Here is a 21,851-nt window from a genome sequence, read left to right as displayed (position 1 = left end):
ACTATGTCTGCTTCCACGACAGGCTGATTGGTTGAAATATTCTTGTCTATATGTGTGCACACCTGTGTGTCTGTTCTCCCTGGATTCTTCCCAATATCTGCGCCTTCCAATGAGGTAACTAAAATGATATTTATCTGCTCTAGAAATTTGGGCAAAATGGAGAAAAGAAGCTGCCTGTTTTTTTCTAAATTTAAACTTACTGAAGAGATTATGCTGTGGGTCCCAGAGGGGCTGGGCCAAGATAGGTGTGCCTTTGAGGGCTGAGAAGGTGACTGGAGGAGTTCTCCTACACTGGGAAGGGGAAGATGTGGGTCTGTTGGTCCCACACCGCTCGGCAGCAGTACTTGAGGAGGTGGCAGGCCCTAGAAGGGATGCTGGATGATGTACTCGGGCTGGCTGGACCTGGGACAAGGGCTCCAAGCCTGGGAAAGGAGCAGTAGAATTATTTGATTCAAAGAGGCCACAGGAAATGTGACAGCAGGCTTCTCAGAGGAGACCACAATGGCCTACTTAAGTCCCTGAGACATTTGTAGACACCTAGAGAAGGGGGAGCCCCCATAATGACCAAAATTTAACATTTAACTCCCTGGAGGCTCAGAGTCAGCTTCAAATTGATGTAAATTCAGTTTTTATTGTGCACCTGGGTTTTCAGCTTGAGATTCAACCTGACTTCATTCCAACACTTAAAACAATGTCCCTACGAGCACTAGAAGGAAATGGAAGGCAACTTCCCAAGCCCCGTTACTTCTGACTTCTGCCCTTTTAAAAGGACACTTAAAGCACTTGCATCTCCCTTCAGCCCCCAGAGACCTTCCTGCTGGGCCCTGAGCTGGACCTCAGGGTGGACACGTGGAAACACATGCCAAGGCTGGGAATGCAGAGCTAGGAACCAGTGGAAGCTGCAGTTAGTTCCACGGAGAAGAGAGAGGCCTGGAGAGAAGGTGTGCGGGTATACCAACCCGGTTCCTCTGTGACAGCCCCAATAAAGGTGAAGTAGCGGGGAACCCAGGCCTGAAGCCTGAAATGCCAGCCCAGGGATGAGGGAAAGAATATGGCAGTGGCCGTGTGCAGCACTGCGTTAACAGAGCTGAGCGTGAGGAGGTGTGCAAGCCCTCGGGGCAGGGAGCAGGGCAGGGGATGCGTCCCGAGCCTCTCTGGGGCTGCCAGGCACCCAGGGCAGGCAGACTGCCCGATGGAAGGTTCACCTGTGTAAAGCAGCACCTGGAGTCCGGTGAGCTTGAAGAGGGAGGCACGGTTCTAAGGTAGACGTAAGAACCGGAAAAGAAATTAGGGGAACTGGGCTTGAATACTCCGTCATGTGCACATACGCCACACTCACAAAGGCACCACCCGCACATGGCACTCTCGCACCGGTTCCCATGTTAAGGAAGAGAGAACTGAGGCAGAGGGATTAAGGCCCCAGAGTCACTCGGCCATGGCACAGATCTGGAATCAACCGGCCTGTAAATAGGACTTTGATGAGGTCTTTGACAGCGAAGAACAGGATGCTATGAGTGAGAACGATAATGGAGTCTTCCTTTAGATAGACCAGCGAGGGAATCTCCCTGAGAAGGGATGTTTTGAGCTGAAACCTGAAGAAATTAGCCAGGGGAAAAATGGAGAAAACTTCCAATGAGAGGGAACAGCACGTGCAAAGGTCCTGAGCCAGGAAAGAATCTGACGTGTCCAAGGAAGTGAGAAATAACCAGCGTGCCTGGAGCATTTTGAGAGAGGAGAAAAAGAGTTCGAGAAGACACCAGGTCCTCGAGGACCCTGTAGGCCATGGCGAAAGAATTTAGATTTCATCCTATGTGCCGGGAGAAGCCGCCAGAGGGGTTAAATGCCTAAGCGACATGGTCTAATTTACCCAGAGTATAACACAGAAGCAGGTCGGTAAAAGATTGTGGAACATCTGAATAAACAGACTCGAACTAGATTTCCAAACAGATGGAAACTGCTGGCTTTACAGAAGGAAAAGTAAGATTTCAGCCTTTGCCCATGAGAAGAACAAACAATTTCGCCTAATCTAAATTCACTTTCATGCCTCTCTGCCTAAGAAGCATGTAGAGCCGCTGAAATACGCAGGCACATCATGACAGAATAATTTCAGTGATCGTTATCAAATGCCTCTATTTAGAAAAGCTCAGAAGATTGTATTAGCACAATTCAATATTTATGAAATGACACCGTGCCGTAATGAGGGGATGGGAAAAATTAAGATTAGAAGCCAGAGTTGTTCCTTTGGGGAGAGAAAATGACATGGTGGGAAAAGCAGCAATGTCACTTGGTTTTCTGAGAACCTCGGTTTTCTGATCTGTAAAATGGAACGATCGTGGCAAAGGCTAAAAAGGTGTGATCAGTGAATAGAGGGCCCAAAGGCATTTAACAATGTTTATCATTCATTTCTTCAATTAAAAAAAAAAAATACGTGCTAAATCCATCCACCCACGTGTCCATCCAACAAAACACAGGAAAGGGCCTCAAACATCCTGGGGATTGAGAGAAGCCCGTGTGGAGCGAGCACAGTGGGATATGCTGAGGATGGAGGTATAGGCAGGACCAGCCACACATGGCCTTGGAGGCCCCGAGGAGCTGTGGTGGTCTTTCTCGGGGCAATAGGAAGCCTCGGAAAAATGCTAAGCAAAGCAGGGTGGGGACGATGAAGGGAAGAGGTAACACGAACAGGTCTATGTTCTAGAGCAATCTCTTTGGCTTCTGCGTGGAGAAAGGATTGAAGTCTAAAGAGGAAGCCAAGAAGCCGGTTAGAAAATCTTCCAGTGACGCAGGCAAGAGCTGCCGATCTGTAGCAGGCAGCGACGAAGAGACATAAGCAGACCTGAGATGTACTAAGGAGATGACGTGGCAGGACAAAGTGATTGACAGGAAGAGAGGATAAAGAGAGGGAAGAGAGAAGTATGACCCTTGGGTTTCAGAATCAGTGCCAGACTGGATGAAGGGGCCTTTCCCGAGACAAAGAACTGGAGAGCGAGTAGACAGGGAAGGAGAGTGGATGAATCGAGAGTTCAGTTTTGGAGATGTTGAGTTTGGAGAGCCTGCAAGAGCCTATGGGACTTCTGGTGGGCAAACGAGGAGCAGAAAGAACATATGTGCGCACATAAACACACACATACACAAACACACACACACTCACACACTATAAGAGCTGGATTTATTTGGCCAATATCAAAGATGGCCATGCAGAGCAGATGTGGTACATTTCAGCACAGGTTCTCTGGATTCTTGGGGTCTCTAATGGGATGAGTGAATCTACCATTTAAACCAAGACACTTTTGAGAGTAAAAGTTATGATGGAGCAACAGGCATAGACGTTATCCAATGACCACCTAACTAACGAGCAGTTATATTTGTTGGAAAGCATTTGTGTTTGCTCATGCAAAGTAGGAGCCTACCAGATCTGAAAAGCTCAATTTTGTACCATCGCAAACTTTTATTACACTTAGGGCTCATGTTTACACTCAGGAGAAACTTATGAAAACAATTTATGCCCTTAATAGAAACCGTGTAGAGCCACCCAGCAGCCTTCGGATTTCGAGCCAAACTTAAAGTCAGTGAGGCCACGAAGACCATAACCTCACCTGGACATCTCTGAGCATCTTCTCTGTCTTCAGCTTAGGGACACCCTGGAAAATCCCTCTCCCCAGAATCAGCTGAGAAGACACGGCGCAGTGGGTCGTGTAGGTCTAGAGCTCATAAGAGATGGCTAATGGCAACTGAAGCCAAAGGAGTGGTTGAGATCATCCGTGGCATGATGGCTGATTTTATGTGTCCGCTTGACCGGGCCGAGGGATGGCTGGGTAGCTGGTAAAACATGATTTCTGGGTGTATCCGTAAGAGTGTGTCCAGAAGAGATTAGCATTGAACTGGTGAACGCGGTGGAGCAGACAGCCCTCCCCAGTGTGGGGGTATCATCCACTTCTCTGAGGGCCCGAATAGAACAAAAAGGCAGAGGAAGGGCGAACTTTCTCTCTTCTTGAGTTGGGGTGTCTACCTTCTCCTGCCCTTGGACGTTGGCGTTCCTGGCTCTCAGGCTGTCAGACTCGACCAGGGCTCACACCATCAGCTCCCAATTCTCCAGCCTCCAGAATGAATTACACTGCCCACTTTCCTGGGTCTCCAGCTTGCAGAGAGAAGATCATGGGACTTCGTGTGGGGCTTCTCCATAACCATGGGAGCTAATTCCTCTAATAAAACTTCTCGTCTACGTAGCTCTCTATATTTCTATTGGTTCTGTTCCTCTAGAGAACCTGACTGAGACACACGGAAAGAATATAGAACAAGCCTAGAGAACGCCAACGTTTAACGGCCAGACTGAGCTCACAAAGGAGACTGAGAAAGAACAGCAGGATGGGTTAGTAAAAAACCAAGACAGTGCGTGGGTTAGGGAGAGCCTTCAGTCAAGGAAGAACTATAGAGGAGGGCCTCCCTTCTCCGACAACCTTCTCCCTTCTCCTGTCAACTGTACTAATGTTCACATTATCGAAAGAGGTGAGCTTAATGCTCCCTGAGTTGCAATTCTTCCCAGTTTACAGCACTAGTTAAACCTCTTCAAGATTCAACTCACCCGCGCATAGTTCAACCTCAATGGGTCCTCCCTGAGTGTATCTCCTCCAGGTGTACCTCTCCCAGAACACATCAGAGGTAACTCTCGCAGGCCTGCCTCACACAGGTATCCATCAGGAGTGCACATTATGCCTTCAGCCCCATTGGTTAAGGATAAGCCGGCCATTCAGGATATCTGGACATTAACATTATGAGTAATATGCTGACTGTGCAAGTTTTCCTGCAGATACACAAGCTGTATTCACATGGCCTAAAAGGAAAAAATGACTTCGATTTCTTCAGAAGCTCTTTCTTTCCCTAAAATTCCACTATTATCCCAAGCAAAACTATTATCTCTAGCTAAAGCATAGAGTCTTAATGCTAAAAAAAATCCTAAAGATTCCTGAATTCAGGTGACATCTGACACCTACCACATTCTTAAGAATTCACTCAGCCTTGGTTTACATACTTCCGGGAACGGGGAACTCACTACCAACAAAGTTGTCTACTGCCCTCTCAGACAGCTCAACCCATAAGAAAGTTCTTCCCCATGAGTCATGATAAAAGATGCCAAGCCCATCACAGCCCCAAACACAGTGTGTCACCTACCTGTGGGCACCGCTGGGTCCAGCGTTGGTTTCTCCCACGTGTTAATCTGCTCCCAGGTAAACCCATTCGTCCCCAGGGCCACGCTATAACCACAATTGCTGTAGTGCTCATCAAAGGAACAGCCGCCTGCAGACAAAAGAGAGGCGGGTAAATACAGCCTCGTGTCTGGGACGTGGTTCGTTACCCCTGTCTCATCTGCTCTTCATTTACAGCATTGAATTTTAAATTGAAGAAGATTTAAAAAAAAAAAAAAAAAGGCAAGCAAATTGGATTTTTATATTTGCTTTGGTGCTCTCAGGAAAGGCGCTGGCATCTGCAGGCCCCCTATTTAAAAAAGTTAATAAGGCTAGTTACATTGATTTCAATCTTCCTTCCTGAGAATGTAAACAGCAACATCTCATTCTAAGTAGGAAAAATGAATGCTAGGCCATGCCTCGGTAATTGCTTCCTGCAACATAGAGAGATGCTTCGGGGCCTCAGGGAGCACTAGCTTCAGAGTCCAGCAAAGCCAGACACAAATCTTAGCTTTGCAAAGCTGTCAGCTGGGGCCAGAGGTTCCAGCCACCTGTATAGTCTATACATCAGTTTCTTCATCTGTAATATGGAGGGAAAGTCCCACTTGATAGAAATATCATGAGGATTCATTGGAATAACATATGAAAAGTAACTGGCACAAAATAAGTTCTCAACATCACTTCCTTCCCTAGAAAAGCAATTTTTGAAAAATCATTTTCATGAAAGAAAAATCAGATTTGTGAAGAATTAGACAATCACGTACTTGATAGATAATAAAGTCGATGTCGATAGCATTTAAAGCTTCTCCCTTTAAAGTCCAAGCCACCCGCCATTGTACAATAAGCTGTATCAATTCAATTTTGACAAGAACTTACTGAGCATCGCTATGGGCTGTAAGCCCTTCCAGGTAACACTGGAAATGCTCCATGGAAACAAGAGCCACAGCTCTGGACATCCTCCTCCACCTCATCTTCCAGGGCTGTGAAGGATTAGGGCATCTCCACGGGCAAAGAGCAGGAGGAAGGGCACCCTAGGTGAACGGGCAGGATACACGGAGGCGGGAAACAGTGCCTGAACTGAGCTGTGCAGCCGCCCCCTGACCGGTCTCTCAGACCCCAGTTTCACACACGGCTCGTCTTTTCCACTGCCCCTTTCTCATCTCCTTGATCCTCTGACCTCATCACATCACCACCTCCCTCCCGTAGACACCACTGGGTCCTCATCGCACGTCCAAACGTGGTTCTGCAGAATGCGCAGTAGCCAGTCTCCACCAGCCCCCGCCTGTGTCTGCAGCATCTTCATCAGCTGCAGAGGCCAAAATCCCTTCTCTGCACCCCACACCAGGGCTCCCCTCTGCGTAATGGCAGTGGGAGTCCTGTCGACAGATTCAATTCAGAATATGGTCGCAACACCACTAAAGAAAACCTGTTAGAGGTTAGAATTTTCTCCGCTTCCCTTTCCTGACATGTATGGGAACCCAGTAGAACTGGCCTATGGCACCCCAGTGAGTCTCGGACTGGGCGAAGGAAGGCTGGACCTATTTGGTGGTATGGGAGTTGGGAAGTGAGTTGAGTATTAAATTTCTTTGCACTAAAATGAAACGGAAACACGGAGTGTTCTATGTAGACTAGCTAAAAAGAGAAAGGAGAGGGAGAGAGAAATCCAAGAAACACCATGAAAAGCAGAAACCTACAGAAGGTAATGGCCGGTGAGAAATCTCCAGGGGTGGGAAGTGGCTGATGCATTGGTGGGAACTAACATACCTGTTTGCTTTCATTTATGCATTCGCTAATCCAACAATTATTTAATTGAGCACCTAGCATAGATCCGGCAGAGTACTAGGTCTTAGCTGTACGGTGTTTTACAAAACAGGCTTCCTATCACTATTTAGTCAGACAGACTGACAGTAAACAACTAAATGAATAAGTAATTACACATTTATCATGTACTATGAAGGCTGCAGCCGGGGCGGGCGAGAGGATGGCTAAGCTGGAATGGCCCAGGACGGCTTTCGGACCATGAATTGGAAACAGGTCCCCGTCCTGTGCTGTAAACCAGCTCCCTCTGCTACACCCAACGCCTCCGTGAGAGCTGGCTACACATGACAGCCACGTGTTTCTCATGCTTTAGGGAACTGAGGGAAGGACAATGACTGATGTGGACCGACATGGGTCAACAGGTGAGGGTGGAAGGCCCAGGAGGCAAGAGGAAAGGTTAGGAGCAGGTGAAAAAGAAGATTTCATCCCAGAGACAGGCAAGGAGGGTGGCTCAATAAATATTTGTCGAATGAATGAACCAATAATAAATGTTAATGGGATGCGTGACACAGACCAAGCTACGCTCAAGAAACCTTGACCCGTACCAGTCCCCCAGCTCAGCCTGCTCTTCCAAGTCCCAGACTTGCCACTTCTACCTAGAAAGCTCCTTCCCCACATTGCCTGTCTGATGAATTCCCAACGATATTCCCAAAATCACATCTACAAACCTTCGCTGACCAGAACAACAGAGTGAATGCCCCAGATACACAAACACAACACACTGCATTTAAAATTTCAGAAATGGTAGCAGCAGCATTTCCAGTGGCTCTTAGAGGGTCATCCTCCCTTCCCTAAATGGCTACCGCCTCACTGGAGCCCAGCCTGCAGGAGACAAATGAATCAGGTCGATGGCACTGACCACAGATTCCAATGTGCTGGAAGTGATGCGCAAAGGGAGCCTGCAGCACATCAAGTGTTCATGGGACGAGCTGACTGAGAATCTTAAGCCGAGGTCAGCCTCCAGAGCAAGAGACAGAAAGGTGGCCACGACCATGCTAAGTACGCGGCAGACCGTTTGGGTCCTCTCTCTCGTGCACACAAGAACACCATGTTTCCAGGCCACCTTGCATCTGGGAAGAACATGTGATAAACTCTGCAAATACGTAACAAAGCAACATCTGCCAGGGGCAGGACTCACCCATAAAAATAAAAATCCCTTACAAGCAATCCTTCTCACCTGCCCAGACTATGAGGATCTTCAAAGCTGTAGTTGAAGGTGATGGTATCAAAGGAAGAAAGATGTCTACCTCCCTGAGAGAGTCCTTGGAGGACAGCCACCCTAAGAGTCACCTAATCAGTAATATCAGCATTCGACCTTTCAGGAGCAAAATTCCAGTGTGTCTTGTTTTACATCCTGGACATCTTAGGGGCTGGTTGTTACCACAGCAGAGCTTGCACATCCTGACTAATAAAAGAAATGTGTTCTCGCGAGCATTTGCTCCATGCCAGGCACTGACTACATAGGCTATGCCTGCTCATTTCCTCTCCTTTAACTCTCACAACTTGGTGAGGCAGATTTTTATCCCTGCTTTAAATACAATGTAATTGATGTGTTGAGGAGTTAAGTGACCTGTTCAGGTCACATAGAAAGAAGTGTTGGGGCCGGGTTTATACCCATTGCAACCTAACCACAGAACCGATGCTTTTGCTAATAGACCAGAGAGAGAATGTACTCCTCCAAACCAAGGACCAAGTCTTTCGCTTATAAGGTCATGAGAGAGGGGCAGAAATATAAAGAGTTTCCAGGGTGGCGGCATCTCTCCTATTTTAGAAACGTTTTATTTCTAAATGTTAAAATGTTAAACATTTTAACAACTGTCTTTTTTTTATAGGCTCTGTGCAGGGGCATAGAAGTGACAGATATGATTCTTACCTTCATAAAGTTTGCAGTGTAGGGAAAGACAACCACACAAGATACACTTAAGGAGCAAAGCAAAAAAAACAAAAAACAAAAAACAAAAACAAAAACAAACAATTTCATAGAGATATGTTGAAGCTCAGAGAAGAAATCATTAATAATTTTAGTTAATGATCTAATTAAACCAGTTCTCTGCACACTTCTAGAAAAGATTCAGGAGGGCTCACAGTTACACCTCTGAGCATCTCAGCTTATAGATGCCAAGCAAAGTCACACTAACAATTTGCCCCTAGGCCACCAGACCATTTGTCTACCCCCCACCTCCCTGCCTCAGGCCAGTAGTGAGCAGCCTGCTCAGCTAGCCCTGAGGGGAGAGCTGACCGGTCCTGGCCCTCCATGGAGTAGGGACCTGCCTCCTCTCCACGGCCACCTGGGCACCTTGCTGCCTCCACCTGCAGAGCTCTTGTGGGTCCTCTGAACAGTCTGCTCTTCACTACGGGGGTCCCACAGCAGCAGGCCTGGCGCCCCAGTGACCCAGTTCTTATTTTCAGACCACAGTTCTCTCTTTCTTCCTTTCAGGAGCTGGTTTGGAGTGGAGGCAAAAGCAGCCTCACACTCTCTTTTGAGCCACTCTTTCTTTGGGACAGTCGGGCCCACCTCTGGGTTCTATCCCACTCTTGCAGATCTTCTATCTATTAGGGGAACCTCAGTGTCCCTCCTTATCACAGAGTTTCTAGAAACAGGCACTTTATGACACATACATGTCCAAACCCCAGGGGTAACACATGGTTCATGACTTTTCCATGGAGTTCCTGGGCTCCCGGCAAAGCAAGATAGATTTAAGTGATCATTTAATTGTTCCTCTGCTTTGCATGGGTGACGAACACAAACTCCAATCAAAGGATGCTGTATAACGGGTCATCCGTCTTACCCTCTAATCCGGCCACGGCAGCCTGATAAACACAGAAGCAGGAAATACAGCATGATGGCAAAAAGCAAACCAAGAACAGGAAAAAAAAATACAGGAAGGAAGGAAGGAAGGAAGGAAGGAAGGAAGGAAGGAAGGAAGGAAGGAAGGAAGGAAGGGAAAGAAAACTAGGACAGAAGGAAAGAGTTGCAAGTCTGTGCTGCAATTTCCTGCCTGTCCACCTGCTAAAAGGCGGTTCGGTATTTGGCTCTGACCTTCTGCTGGCCAACGGGTAAAATCTGTTTGGAGACCAGACACTCTGTGTTCATACAGTAAAAGCCAAATTGCCCAGGAAAATTACAACCATTCCAGGTGCTTATATCACACGAGAACCTCTCCGCAGGGGCACCAATAACAGAAACCCCATGTCCCACAGTGAAGGAGATCTGAAACAACATCCACGCAAGGGGCGCATAGCCAATTTCATGAGACTATTTCTCATAATCACTCTCAATATAAATTGATAGCATCACCCGAATATACCATTTAGAAAAAAAAACAACTCACTGAGGACCAATATGATACAGTCTGGAGATGTGCTCCCTGTTGGTTTGGCTTGGCCCAGAGATAAGTTTTAAAAGCTATTCAGGAGAGAAAACATACTTAATAGGTATTTTAAGTAATCCTCCCTGAATTTTCTTCATCTCAGACTGAGAAATAGAATGGCTGTGAACTAAAGATTATACACCCTGACAGCAACCTACACTGCCAGCTGGGTACAGCCCTCCTGCTCACAGCTTCCTCATTTCTGGGCCTTCATTCTGGTGTACAAGGCAAGAGGCTGGACAAGATGATCACTAAGGAACCTTCCAATGATAAAGGTTAAGGATTCCAGAGACTCAGGAAGAACAGAGACCTCTGCGGAGCCACAGAGGCAGAGCCACGCCACCAGTCCAAGGACCAGCTACGGACAGCCACGGAGGAAAGGAGAAGACAGAAAAGACCAGCTGCCCCAGGACTCACAACATGAAACATTCAAACTCGTGATCCTGAGTCTCACTGCAGCTCTTCCTGTTCTTTCGAAAATTATGTTCATCTGTCTTGGTGCAATTCTTTGAGGCCATAACATCTGGTAGAAAAGGCTTCTGGCCATCTCTGCAGGTGTTTGTGACTACTTATGGAAGACTTATGGTGGGAAAGATCCCCAAAGACACTTGTTTGGTTGCTCACCTCATTTAGTTTTAAAGAGTAAACAGCCCCGTTTAACTGCTATCAACCCCATCATAATCATTTTGGGGGCAATCGAAACCCTACTAACCCTACTCCCATCCCAGGAATTGGGCACAGTCTCCAGGGCACAAGTTCTGGTCTGAGGAAGATCCACAAAACTGAGAGAGGACAGGGCAGTGCAGCCACAGGCCAAAGACCCAGCACTACCTCCACGCACCCAGACAGAGGAGCTATTTCCCTGGACAGGTTGAAGTCTAAATGTGCCAAAGGCCCCAGATGCTCTGATGTGAGTCAAGCATAAAAAGTCAACAGAGAAATGGAAAATTGTAGCAAGGAAATTGGATTTTGAAAATCCATTTGGGTTTGGTAATGTATAGCATATCAGCATCTGTAAAAGAAGTAAAAATAGTGCAGGATACATACTTTAGGATACATTAAAGCATAAATAAAGTTTATAGTGCCAATCAGAATTTTTTTTAAACATGAGCTCTTCTTTTGAAAATGAGAGAGGAATAGAATTCAATAAAAATATAAATGTGTCTGCCTCTGCATTTCTGATATGATCCTGGGTATTCTTGAACAGAATTAAGTGCAGGAGAGGAACTAAAGATTTGCTGGACTTCTGTTATATGCCAGGCACCATACTTGAGCTATGTAAGTATGTATTTATACATGCATGTATGTAAATGGAGGTAAGTTCATCCACCACCACTCTTTAAGACAGGGGCCAACATGCTTTTTCTATAAAGGGCCAAATAGTAAATAAATATTTTCAGCTTTGCAGCCACACAGTCTCTGTCATAATGATTCAACTCCGCCACTGTAGCATAAAAGCAGTCACAGACAATAGATACACAAATAGATGTGGTAGTGTGCCAATAAAACTTTATTTATAAAAATAGGCACTGGGCCAGATTTTACCCAGGAGCTGCAATCTGCCAATCTGCTCTCAGGAAGAAGCATTATTCTTTCCATTTCACACATGGAGACTTGTCAGCAGAGCTACTAAAGGACGTACCCAGCTAGAGATCTCAGGGGAAGAGGAGTGACATCATATGCATCAATAAGATTAGTAACACCTCTCAGTCATAAAAAAAAAAAAAAAAAAAAAGATGAAATATTACCATTTGCAACAACATGGATGGATCTTAAGAATATTACACTAAGTGAAATAAGTGAGACAGAAAAGTACAAGAACCGTATGATTTCACACATATGTGGGATATGAAACAAAAAGCAACAAACGAACAGACAAAAAAAACCTCATAGATACAGACTACAGAGTAGTGGTTACTGGAAGAGAAAGGGGGTAGGAGAGGATGAAGAGGTAAAAAGGGATCAAGTATATGGCGACACAACACTAGACTTTGGGTGGTGAGCACAGGACGCAGTATACAGATGATATAGTACAGAATTGTACATCTGAAACTTATACCATGTTATTAACCAATGTCACCCTACACGACGCAGTATACAGATGATATAGTACAGAATTGTACATCTGAAACTTATACGATGTTATTAACCAAAGTCACCCTAACAAAGTTAATTTCAAAAAAATATATATAATAGTGGCATCTCCCTGTAGTGACAGCTGAACATGTAACTCTCACCACCACCGGCCCTGCTACTTTGATTATACTCGTTTTACAGACACAGTATCACGAGAAGTAAACTAACCCACATGAGGCAGCAGAGCCAAGACATTAGCCCGAGGCTCGGGGGTACCAAAGCCCACCCACTGTCCATTGCTCCAACCCCGCCCCTCTTAGGACCCAGTGTGTGTGTTCACAGAACCTCGGTCACATCCTGCTGCTGCCAGAAAAGAAAGCTGTGCCTGTAATATCCAGTGGTGGAACTTAGTGAAGAGAGAAAATGGGACAAAACATCCCCCCAAAAAGTATAAATTTGCCTCCGGTCGCTCTTCGTGGCCAGTACCACTCTGGCAGAACTCACAATTTTGACAAACACAACCAGAAGCCAAGGTGATCTGCCACAATGAGGACACAGAGAAACTCCCCTTCACCTGGCATATAAAGCTAGAACTGAAAGCCCTAATAGCCCACTCAGTATCTGAGGGTGCCTCTTGCACCAGGGGCCTGGCAGAGGGAAGGGGATGAGGCCACAGGACTGTGTCCCTCCAACTCTAAGCTCCAAAGCAGCACGGAAGCAGAGATGGGCCACCCTCATCTCTTTACTCAGAGTCTAGCCCATCGTGGGTGCTTGTCCTTTACTGTTTGATGAATGGCTGAATACACTGAAAACGCTCCTGAACTCTTGTAGAGGAGCCAGGTTGGGGCCCACAGAGGGGCTCTCGTCCATCTTCCCTTGGGCTCCTCTCAGGGGTCAGAGTGAACCTGGTGGAGGCCTTGTAGCCAGGTAGGAATCTGGGGCTCAGGGCTCAGGCTGAACCTTTTGAGAGCATTGACCACGATCCTGCAAAGCCCAGTAGAGATGGAAAGTCTGAACCCAGAGAGCAAAGAGAAGTCAAATGATGGACCAAGGAGAAACCATCAAGCCACCGAGGAAGAGCGAAGTGAGACACGTGCAAGTCAAGTAGCCATTAGAAGAGAAATTCAAGTCCTGGCGACAGCGACTGCTCAGGATTAACTGTGAGCTGGGTGTGAGCAGGGATGCCAGTGGGGCAAGGTAATAATGGTGCGAGGTCAAAGACTTGGAGACAGAAAGCTATTGAGCAGATACAAATCCCAACTAGATCTAAGTGACGTCATAATGATAACCAATACTCGATGCCAGGTGCTAAACTATGTGTTAACATCGTTCTGAGTGTTTACCAAGATTAGCTCATTTAATGATCGCAATCACTCCATGAGATTGATACGACCACTATCTCCCATTTTATAGGTAAAGCAACCGAGGTATAAAAAGGTTAAAGACTTAGTCCAAGATCACACGAATCACAAGTGGCAAAGTGAGGCTTTGAACCCAGACTAGCTTAGTCTACATTCTTACTCATTACACCAAGGCAAAGAACTTGGAAGGCAACCTTGACCTTGAAAGGAAGTTCTGGCTGAGGGAATGGATGGCTCCCCAAATCCGTGAGAGTGGCATTGAGCTAACCTGTGTGCCATCTCCCCTGAAATCACTGACAGGGTCCAAGAATACTGTCTGCAGCCTTGGAGGTCGAGGCAGGGGGATAGGCTCAGTCCCTTGGTGGGGAAGAGAAGAAATGAAGGTGGGCACTCCAAGTCGGGCTGGAAGGTGCACGGGGTGGCATGAGTCGGACCTCACATAGCCATCTCCAATGTATAGGGAGTTTATACTTGGGAGCTATTCAGACAGACTCGAGACATAGCAGGACAAAATGGTGAGGGATACGGGAGAAGGTAATGTGGTAGAAGTGGTTTTTATTGTTTTCTGTTTTCTGGTTTTTTTTGTTTTTGTTTTTTACTGGGGGATTGGCAAACATTTTCCATTAGAGGTCAGGTAGTAAATATTTTCACTTTGCAAGTATACTGGTTTTCTATTGCTACCCAACAAATTACCACAAATTTAGGGCCTTAAAACAACACCCATTTATTATCTCACAGATTCTGCAGGTCAGAAGTCCTGGCAAGGTTGGGCTGGCTTCTCTTCTCAAGGCCTCGCAAGGCTGAAGTCATGGTATCAGAGGAACTGCATTTCTTTCTGGAGCGTGGGGTCTTTTTCCAGCTTTGGGACCTTAATTACCTCTGCAAAATTCTTTCACCTTTGTCACGAACATAACCTAACATGGGAATGAAATCTGTCACATTCATAGTCCCACCCAAGGAATAGGAATTACGCAGGATATAAATACGAGGGACTGGGATTCTTGGGGGCTGATTAGAATCCTACCTACCTCAGGAGGCCACTTAGTTTCTGTCATTACTACTCAGCAAAGCCAGCGGGGAGCACAGAAGCAGCCACAGACAACACAGAAAGAATGGGCATTTGTATTCTAATAAAACTTGATTTATTGACACTGCACTTCAAATTGCATATGATGTTAGCATGTCATAAAATAGAATTCTTTTGATCTGTCTAACCGTTTCAAAATGTAAAAACCATTCTTCTTTTATGCGCTGAGTAAAAACCAATGAATGTCCAGAATCGACCCACAGGCTGTAGTTTGCTGACCTTTGCTTGGATGCCGTAAAAATTTCCAGTTGTAACACAGTCACAGAAAAGCACCTCGTTTCGCCAGCTGAGTGCCGGATGCCATGTGTTTTCGACACCACTTTCCCACTTCTCAGTTGTAGAATGTTCCTTCCTTCCTCTGGGGAGTGGCAGGAAAACACACCTCCCACCCCTGGCCCACAGGATAAGTCACTGAGAGAAGCATAACGGCTCCCTGGATTTAAATATCCACATCACCTACATCATAGCATGCGTTCCTCACGGCTGGGGAGTGGCACTCCCACGTCACAGACGAGGGAACCGAGGCCAGAGCGGGAGGACGTACTCAACACCGCATGTCAACCGGGGGCAGAGCCAGAGGTCTGAGAATCGGGTCAGATTTCAGCTATGAAATTTGTGGGGCCCAGTGCGAAACTGAAATGCAGAGCCTCTTGCTTGAAAAAAATTAAGAATTGCAAGATGGCCACAGCAGAGCACGAAACGAAGCAAGGGGTCCTTCCCAGAGCCAGGCCTTGTGCGACTGCACAAGTCACACCCCTGGGAAGCCAGCCCTGCTCTGCGGACACACACATTCCAACGACAGAATGCTCCAACCCCCAAATCATCAAGATTCCACCCTCGTGCCGACGAGGAAGGCTTTGAAGGCAGGGCCATATCTAAGTGGGGCTTATTAATTGTGAGCAGCCTATCGCGGGGAGGCGGGTGTTGCCCCCGGAATGAATATAAACCAGCCCTGCATAAATTGAATTCCTTTTTTGAATATCTAATTGAATTTGCAGAAGTATATGCCAGGGGGGTATTTAAATAAGTGCACAAATATGATAAGAAGGCCTTCGCACCATTATATCTAATTCAGTAAGCAAAAATAACGGCAGGGCACGTTCCAATTAGTGTTTGATTTATTTGCTTTAACAAATCCAATTAGTAGAATGTTTTATAAAGTCATCCAATGTCAAACACTCACGGATTTAACAGATAGAAACAATAGTCCTAATAGGAAAAAAAAAAGTTTTAAAGTTCTTTGAACAGTGAATTTATTAAAAATAAGGTGATCTCTCTCTGACGGCTTGGGTGTTCCCCAAGGACTAGAGACACAGTGTCTGATCTGTTCTATTGGTTCTTTTTCCCAGAGACACGGTGAGGCAACTCAGGTTAATGTGGCCCGTTAGAATAAATCCAGGAATGAGAACAACAAAGGTGGAAGTGAGCGACGGACTTCAAGGGAGAGTCATGAACTTGCCGCTGGGTGTCTTCCAGACCAGAGACGTGTTCCGACTTCCCAGGCAGCACAGTGGGGCAGGACAAGACAGGGCGAACAGAAACAGCAACGTGCTCGATCCTGACCCAACACGCTCATGCCCTTTCGAGGCCCCGGGTCTCACGTCTACAAACTAGAAAGTTCAATGTGATGAGTGGCCCTCAGGCATGTCCACTTTGGGTGGCGGATGATGTTCTTTGACCAGTGAGACTCAGCATCAGTAGGGGTTAAAAGTTTGGACTTTTTCTAAAGCCAGTATCCCAGCTCTGCTATTTTTTTTTTTTAACTGTGTGAATTCGGCCGAGTTATTTAACCTCTATGTATCTCAATTCCTCCATTTGTAAAATGAGGATAATAATAGTACCCAGCTCTTGGGGTTGTTATGAAGACTGAATAAATTTAATCCTTGTAAAGACTTAGTACAATGCCTGCTACGTATAGGTACCAAATCGGTATTCATTAATATTTAATCCCAAGGTATGAATCAGAAATGGGAAAGTTAGCTATATTATGTGTGTTTAGGTTGCATAATCTCAAACACAAACAAAAGATTTTAAAGCAACTATCTGAGTTGGTCCATTATATCCTATATGGCTCAGCAGTGCTTATTGTGATAAGCTATTGATCAGCACTATAAATCCCAGCTTCGTTCACCACTTACTGCTGTGTGTCTTTGGGCAAATCACCTAACCTCTCAGGCCAGAGATTCTCCCCATGTAACAGAAAGCAATAAATTACACCCTCCTGAAGGGCACTTCGATTTCTGTCAGCCTATGAGATGGACACTATGTCTTTCAGCATGTTACCTGGCTACATTTTCTGGGATACAAAGAGGGACAGGTGTCCTCTAGAAATAGAAGCCACTGTTGAGACCAGCTTCTCCACGTGGTCTGCCATGGTCCTCAGTCTGGTACATCTGGATGCCATATAAGAGATGATGTGAGGTGTGGCAGGCAGGTTTCTGTCTTCTCACATGTCCAAGCCTTCTCAGGCACTGGTTTGCATGCAGACCCAAGAGAGCAAGCGTGGAGGAGAGCAGGTGTCTCTGCTCTGGGCAACACTGCAGGTGCTGCCAAGCTTTGTGACTGGGAGGAAAGAGCAAAGGAGGAGGCCAGGTTCAAGGTCAGCCCTCAGCTTCATCCTCCCAAGGAGAGGATGGGGGGCAGGGGAAAGAGCTGTCATCTTCAGTTAGAAGTGAAGATGGCTCAATTTGGAGTCCAGCTGGAGAGCCTACCAGCCTGAAAAGCAGCCCCACTCAATCCAGAAGCCTTTTTTCTCCCCAAAAACTGTCTGAGGACAGATTCAGGGATGCCACTGCTCTCCCACGTTTCCAGAGTGAGGGGGTCATCTGGCCCGGCTCCTGATTTTCCAGGTGGGGAAACAGGCATAAAAAGGACAAGGCTGCAAAGAAAGGGGTGCAGAGCTGGGACCGAACCCAGCTCTCCTGGCCCTGGGCCAGAGCTCTGCCCACTCAGAAGCCAGAATAGCATCTTTCATCTTTTCTCAGACAACAGCAATGTCTTTTTTTTTTTTTTATTTTTGAGAGAGCAATAAAAGAAAGAGATGACTACAGGTCATAACCCATCTCAGAAAAACTTTAGATCTGTTGGGAAAAGGTGAGCAAAGGTTTCCTCTACGCAGAAGAACGGGCTTTACACTGACTTCTGGCAAGAGTTCTGTCACCTTCTGAAGCCTCTGAAGCCCAAGGCAAGTTCTTGATGGTCTTGGGATTTTGCACTGCTGTTCCTCATGCCTGGAATGTTCTTGCACTAGTGTTTCATGTGGCTTCGCACAGCTGGCTCAGGGCATCTTCCACATCGAAAATTAACACCTTCTCAGAGAAGCATCTCTGCACGTTCAGTGGGAAATAGCCTCCGCCCTTCTCTAATCCTCTTTCATACCCCCTTGCTTCTCTGCTTGATGGGGATGCTGCTGATACTCCTGAGTAACTCTAAAATTATTTATTCGTTCACTTATTTACTGTCTTCTCACCACCTAAGTCCACCAAGGCAGGAAGTGTGTGTCCATTTTCTTTGCGAAGAGCCTGGCACTTCAGTGGTTAAGAGCTGGAGGGAAATTCAATAAATGCTTCATGAATGAATGAATGAATGAATGAATGAATGAATGGAGTGGAGTGTGGTAAAGTGTCAGGAGTGCAAGACTTGGCATCAGAGGATGATGCACAGCTTGGTTCTGGTACTTTCTTGTGACCTCGGGTGGATCAGAGAAAGCTCTGAGCCTCCACTTCTTCATCTGTAAAGTGGGAACACTAATGACAGCGGCTAGTATTTCCTGAGTGCTTACTGTGTGCGGGACAACGTGCTAAGCCGTGTCCGTGGATTATCTCACTTAATCCTCAAAGAGCCCCATGAGATAGGGACTATTACTATCTACACTTTTTGCATGATGAAACTGAGAACTGGTTAAATAACGTGCCCCAAATCTCACAGCTAGCAATTAACGGGATTGGGATTCGAACCGAGGCTGTCCTACTCCAAACACCGCATTCTTAGCCACTGGGCCATATGCCTAAGTAAAGAGTAGAGCTGCTACTGCTATAGGAATATCTGGCTTTCGAAAAACCTTCCAAAAGTGACTTATGTTTCGTGTATAATTTCTTCAGAGGAAAAGAGAAGCAGCCACACATCTTGAGCCTCAGTTGACAGGCCTCGCTAACAAGGTCAGCTTCCTGGGTCTCCACTCACTGTCCTGGTGGCTCAGGGTCATACGCAGTCACATGGTCCACACATGACGGCCTTTGACCCCACTCCAGACCTCAGCTCCATTAGTGACCTGGCTCAGGAGAGATCACAGCCACATGTTCCCACCTTGCCCAGCAAGGACCAGACATATAATAATCACTTTGGAATTATCAGAACTCCCTGGGAGAGCACATCTTTAAGGTCATATAAAGCTCTCCTGATGTTCCACCGTGGGAAAAATCAGTCTTTGGTGCCCACTGTATAACGGAACAATTCAGAGTGAGGCACTTTACAAACACCGTCTTATTTTCCCTTTGAGTAGCCCTGTCAGTTGCTGTTTGGAATTCAACGTACGATTTTGCAAAGCTGGAACCTAAGGCTCAGAGGGGTTAAATAACTTCCACAAGGTGACACAGTTTGTAAGGGGCAGAGTCAGGAACAGAATTGCTTTCAGTCTGACCCCAAAGCACAAGCCCTCTGAACCATATCATAGTGGCTCTTGCATGAAAAACCAGCGAACTCCTCCAGTTTGGCAATTCTCACTCCTCCTTATTATCCTCTCTGAATTAATTCAACCCGTGCTTGAATGTCAGTCATTCATCCTATTTCGAGTATCTACTGTGAGCCAGACATGATTCTAGGCATGAGAGACAGAGCAGCGATGAACAGCTGTGGCCCCCTCCTTCGTGGAGCTCAGAACTAAAGCAGGTACCCACCTTGGCTTGTCACATACCATAATAACTTGAATGACTTGTGGTAGGCACTTGATAAACAAATCTCTAAGGTGAATACAGAAGGTGATCCTTATTGAACAGCTATTCATTGCCAGACATCAGGGAAGCCATCCCACATAATCGTGCTTAATCATAACAACCACCTATGATCCAGGAATTACTCATTCTCATTTTAAAGATGAAGCAACTGAGAATCTAATGAGATAAGAATCTGGTCCAAGTTCCCTAAATTTGTGGATTCTGACTCCGTTTCCTTTCCCTAAAGGGCATCATCTCTCTGTTGAACAATGCCATGCACACAGAAGCCTCAGAAACTTTTAGGACTAGCTGACAGATATTGGTTTATGTACTTAGTGTTTATAAGTATATTAATATTCAATTACGTAAAGGAAAAACTAGCATTCCATAAGGTCAATTAAACTTAATAATGACATTCAGTGTTATATAAGTCACCAAACTGGTAATTGCGTAGATAAAATATTAACTGAGATTTTAGTATTATCACAAGTATAGTTGGTGTAAGAAGTTCCCCCAAAATAGTTAAGCAAATCTGTCTGTGGTTGCCAGCGGGCTTCATCTACCATGTCCTGCTAAATGTGTATTAAATGTGGAATGAAAGGTCTTTAAGGACAGAAGATAAAGCTCAAATTACCTGGACACCAGGGTTGGGTCAACTCAAAAAAAGTGGTGGATTCGGCTTGCTCTCAGGTCTCAGGGATGGTGATGGTGCCTCGGGTAACTGCAATTAGAGCTTTCATAGCAGGTCGCCCTGTTAAATCATTCAGCCTGCCCACTCTTTCTCTCGAGTGTTGACACTTTGGTTCCTTGAAGGGTAAATCTCACCAGGATGGAGGCACCTAACAAATGGAAAGTGGGCACTGTCCTAATCATTAAGGAAGTAGCCTTTGATGAACATTTCAATAAGAGACAGCAGCCAGCCACTAAGATTCTTAAGCAAAAATATAGACCTAGGATCTCTAAGAGGCCTCACCTCCCTCCTACTCTCCAATGCCTGGGAATTCATAGCCCGGACACATAAACATATTTCTTGTCTTTAGAACAAGCACTCAGCAACTTTCAACTCCATGCACAATGGTTATTAAATCTGCAAAAGCCCAACATATATGATCCTGTGAGTGAAGCCCCTGCCAGCACAACTCTACCTCAGGCTAAAACTCTTTGGAACAGAAATGAACTTCTAACAAAGCCGCCACTTGCTAAATCACATCAGAGCTCAGTCCTGACAGGACAAGGGAAGCAGGTGGTCTTGAAGACTGAGGATTTGCCTGGGAGAAAGGAGCCCTGCATTACAGACTTGGCTCTACCACCAGCTGTCTGCATGACCTTGGCCAAGTCACGTTCCATTTGAAATGCAACTGGCTGGAAGCTCCTGACAGTCTCTCTCAGAACCTTACTGCAATGTCTATGAAAACACTAGAAAAGATGAACACTTCCAACAGAAATGAAAACAAAAACTCAATAAAACTACCACTAGCATCTGGAGGAAACGGAAATGAATTTTAAATTGCAAATGGCAGACCGCCTTTGTGACACCCTTGCTGTAATCTAGAAAAGAAATGGTAAGTCGCATCTGCCTGGAATCAACTAGATAGACCAGGTGTTCTTTCCACACTGTCGACCCTCAAATGCAGAGAAGTTCATAGTGTCTAATATGTAGAAAACCATGTCACTGACCCTCTAATGAATAAGACCTGTTTTAGGCACTCGGAGTCTCCAGTCCTTGCTACCTTCTACCAGTAGTCAGAAAACAAAATCTTTAGGAAAAGAATGTAAAACTTATTACAAGTAAAAAAAAAAAAAAAGAATATAAAGGGAAAAGCAAAAGAAATCACTGCGAAAACTTAAAGAGAAGACCTCTTAAAATGATCTACTACAAGCACCTGAAGAATGCTTTACAACAGCGGTCCCCACCCTTTTGGCACCAGGGACTGGTGCTCTTATGAGAATCTAATGCCCGATGATCTGGAGCTGAGGCGATGAGGCCAGTACTGGGGAGCGGCTGCAAATACAGATGAAGCTTG

General features: G+C 45.9%; 1 protein-coding gene across 1 annotated transcript in view; it reads right to left on the bottom strand.

Moving 5' to 3' along the window:
- The window catches only part of LOC105306715 (receptor-type tyrosine-protein phosphatase T-like), a gene marked incomplete at its 3' end in the record, with an annotated part of 597,375 nt that extends 586,485 nt beyond the window's left edge, over positions 1–10,890 (bottom strand). The window contains exons 1-3 of the mRNA XM_011381898.1: positions 10,790–10,890; positions 6,377–6,559; positions 5,170–5,369 (exon numbers count right to left, since the gene is read on the bottom strand). Coding sequence (XP_011380200.1) covers positions 5,170–5,369; positions 6,377–6,559; positions 10,790–10,890 — 484 coding nt within the window. The remainder of the gene's footprint in view (positions 1–5,169; positions 5,370–6,376; positions 6,560–10,789) is intronic.
- Positions 10,891–21,851: the final 10,961 nt, after the last annotated feature.

This window comes from Pteropus vampyrus, unplaced genomic scaffold, assembly GCF_000151845.1.
Source record: "Pteropus vampyrus isolate Shadow unplaced genomic scaffold, Pvam_2.0 Scaffold455, whole genome shotgun sequence".
Lineage (NCBI taxonomy): Eukaryota > Metazoa > Chordata > Mammalia > Chiroptera > Pteropodidae > Pteropus > Pteropus vampyrus.
This window is presented reverse-complemented; position numbering and strand designations above follow the sequence as displayed.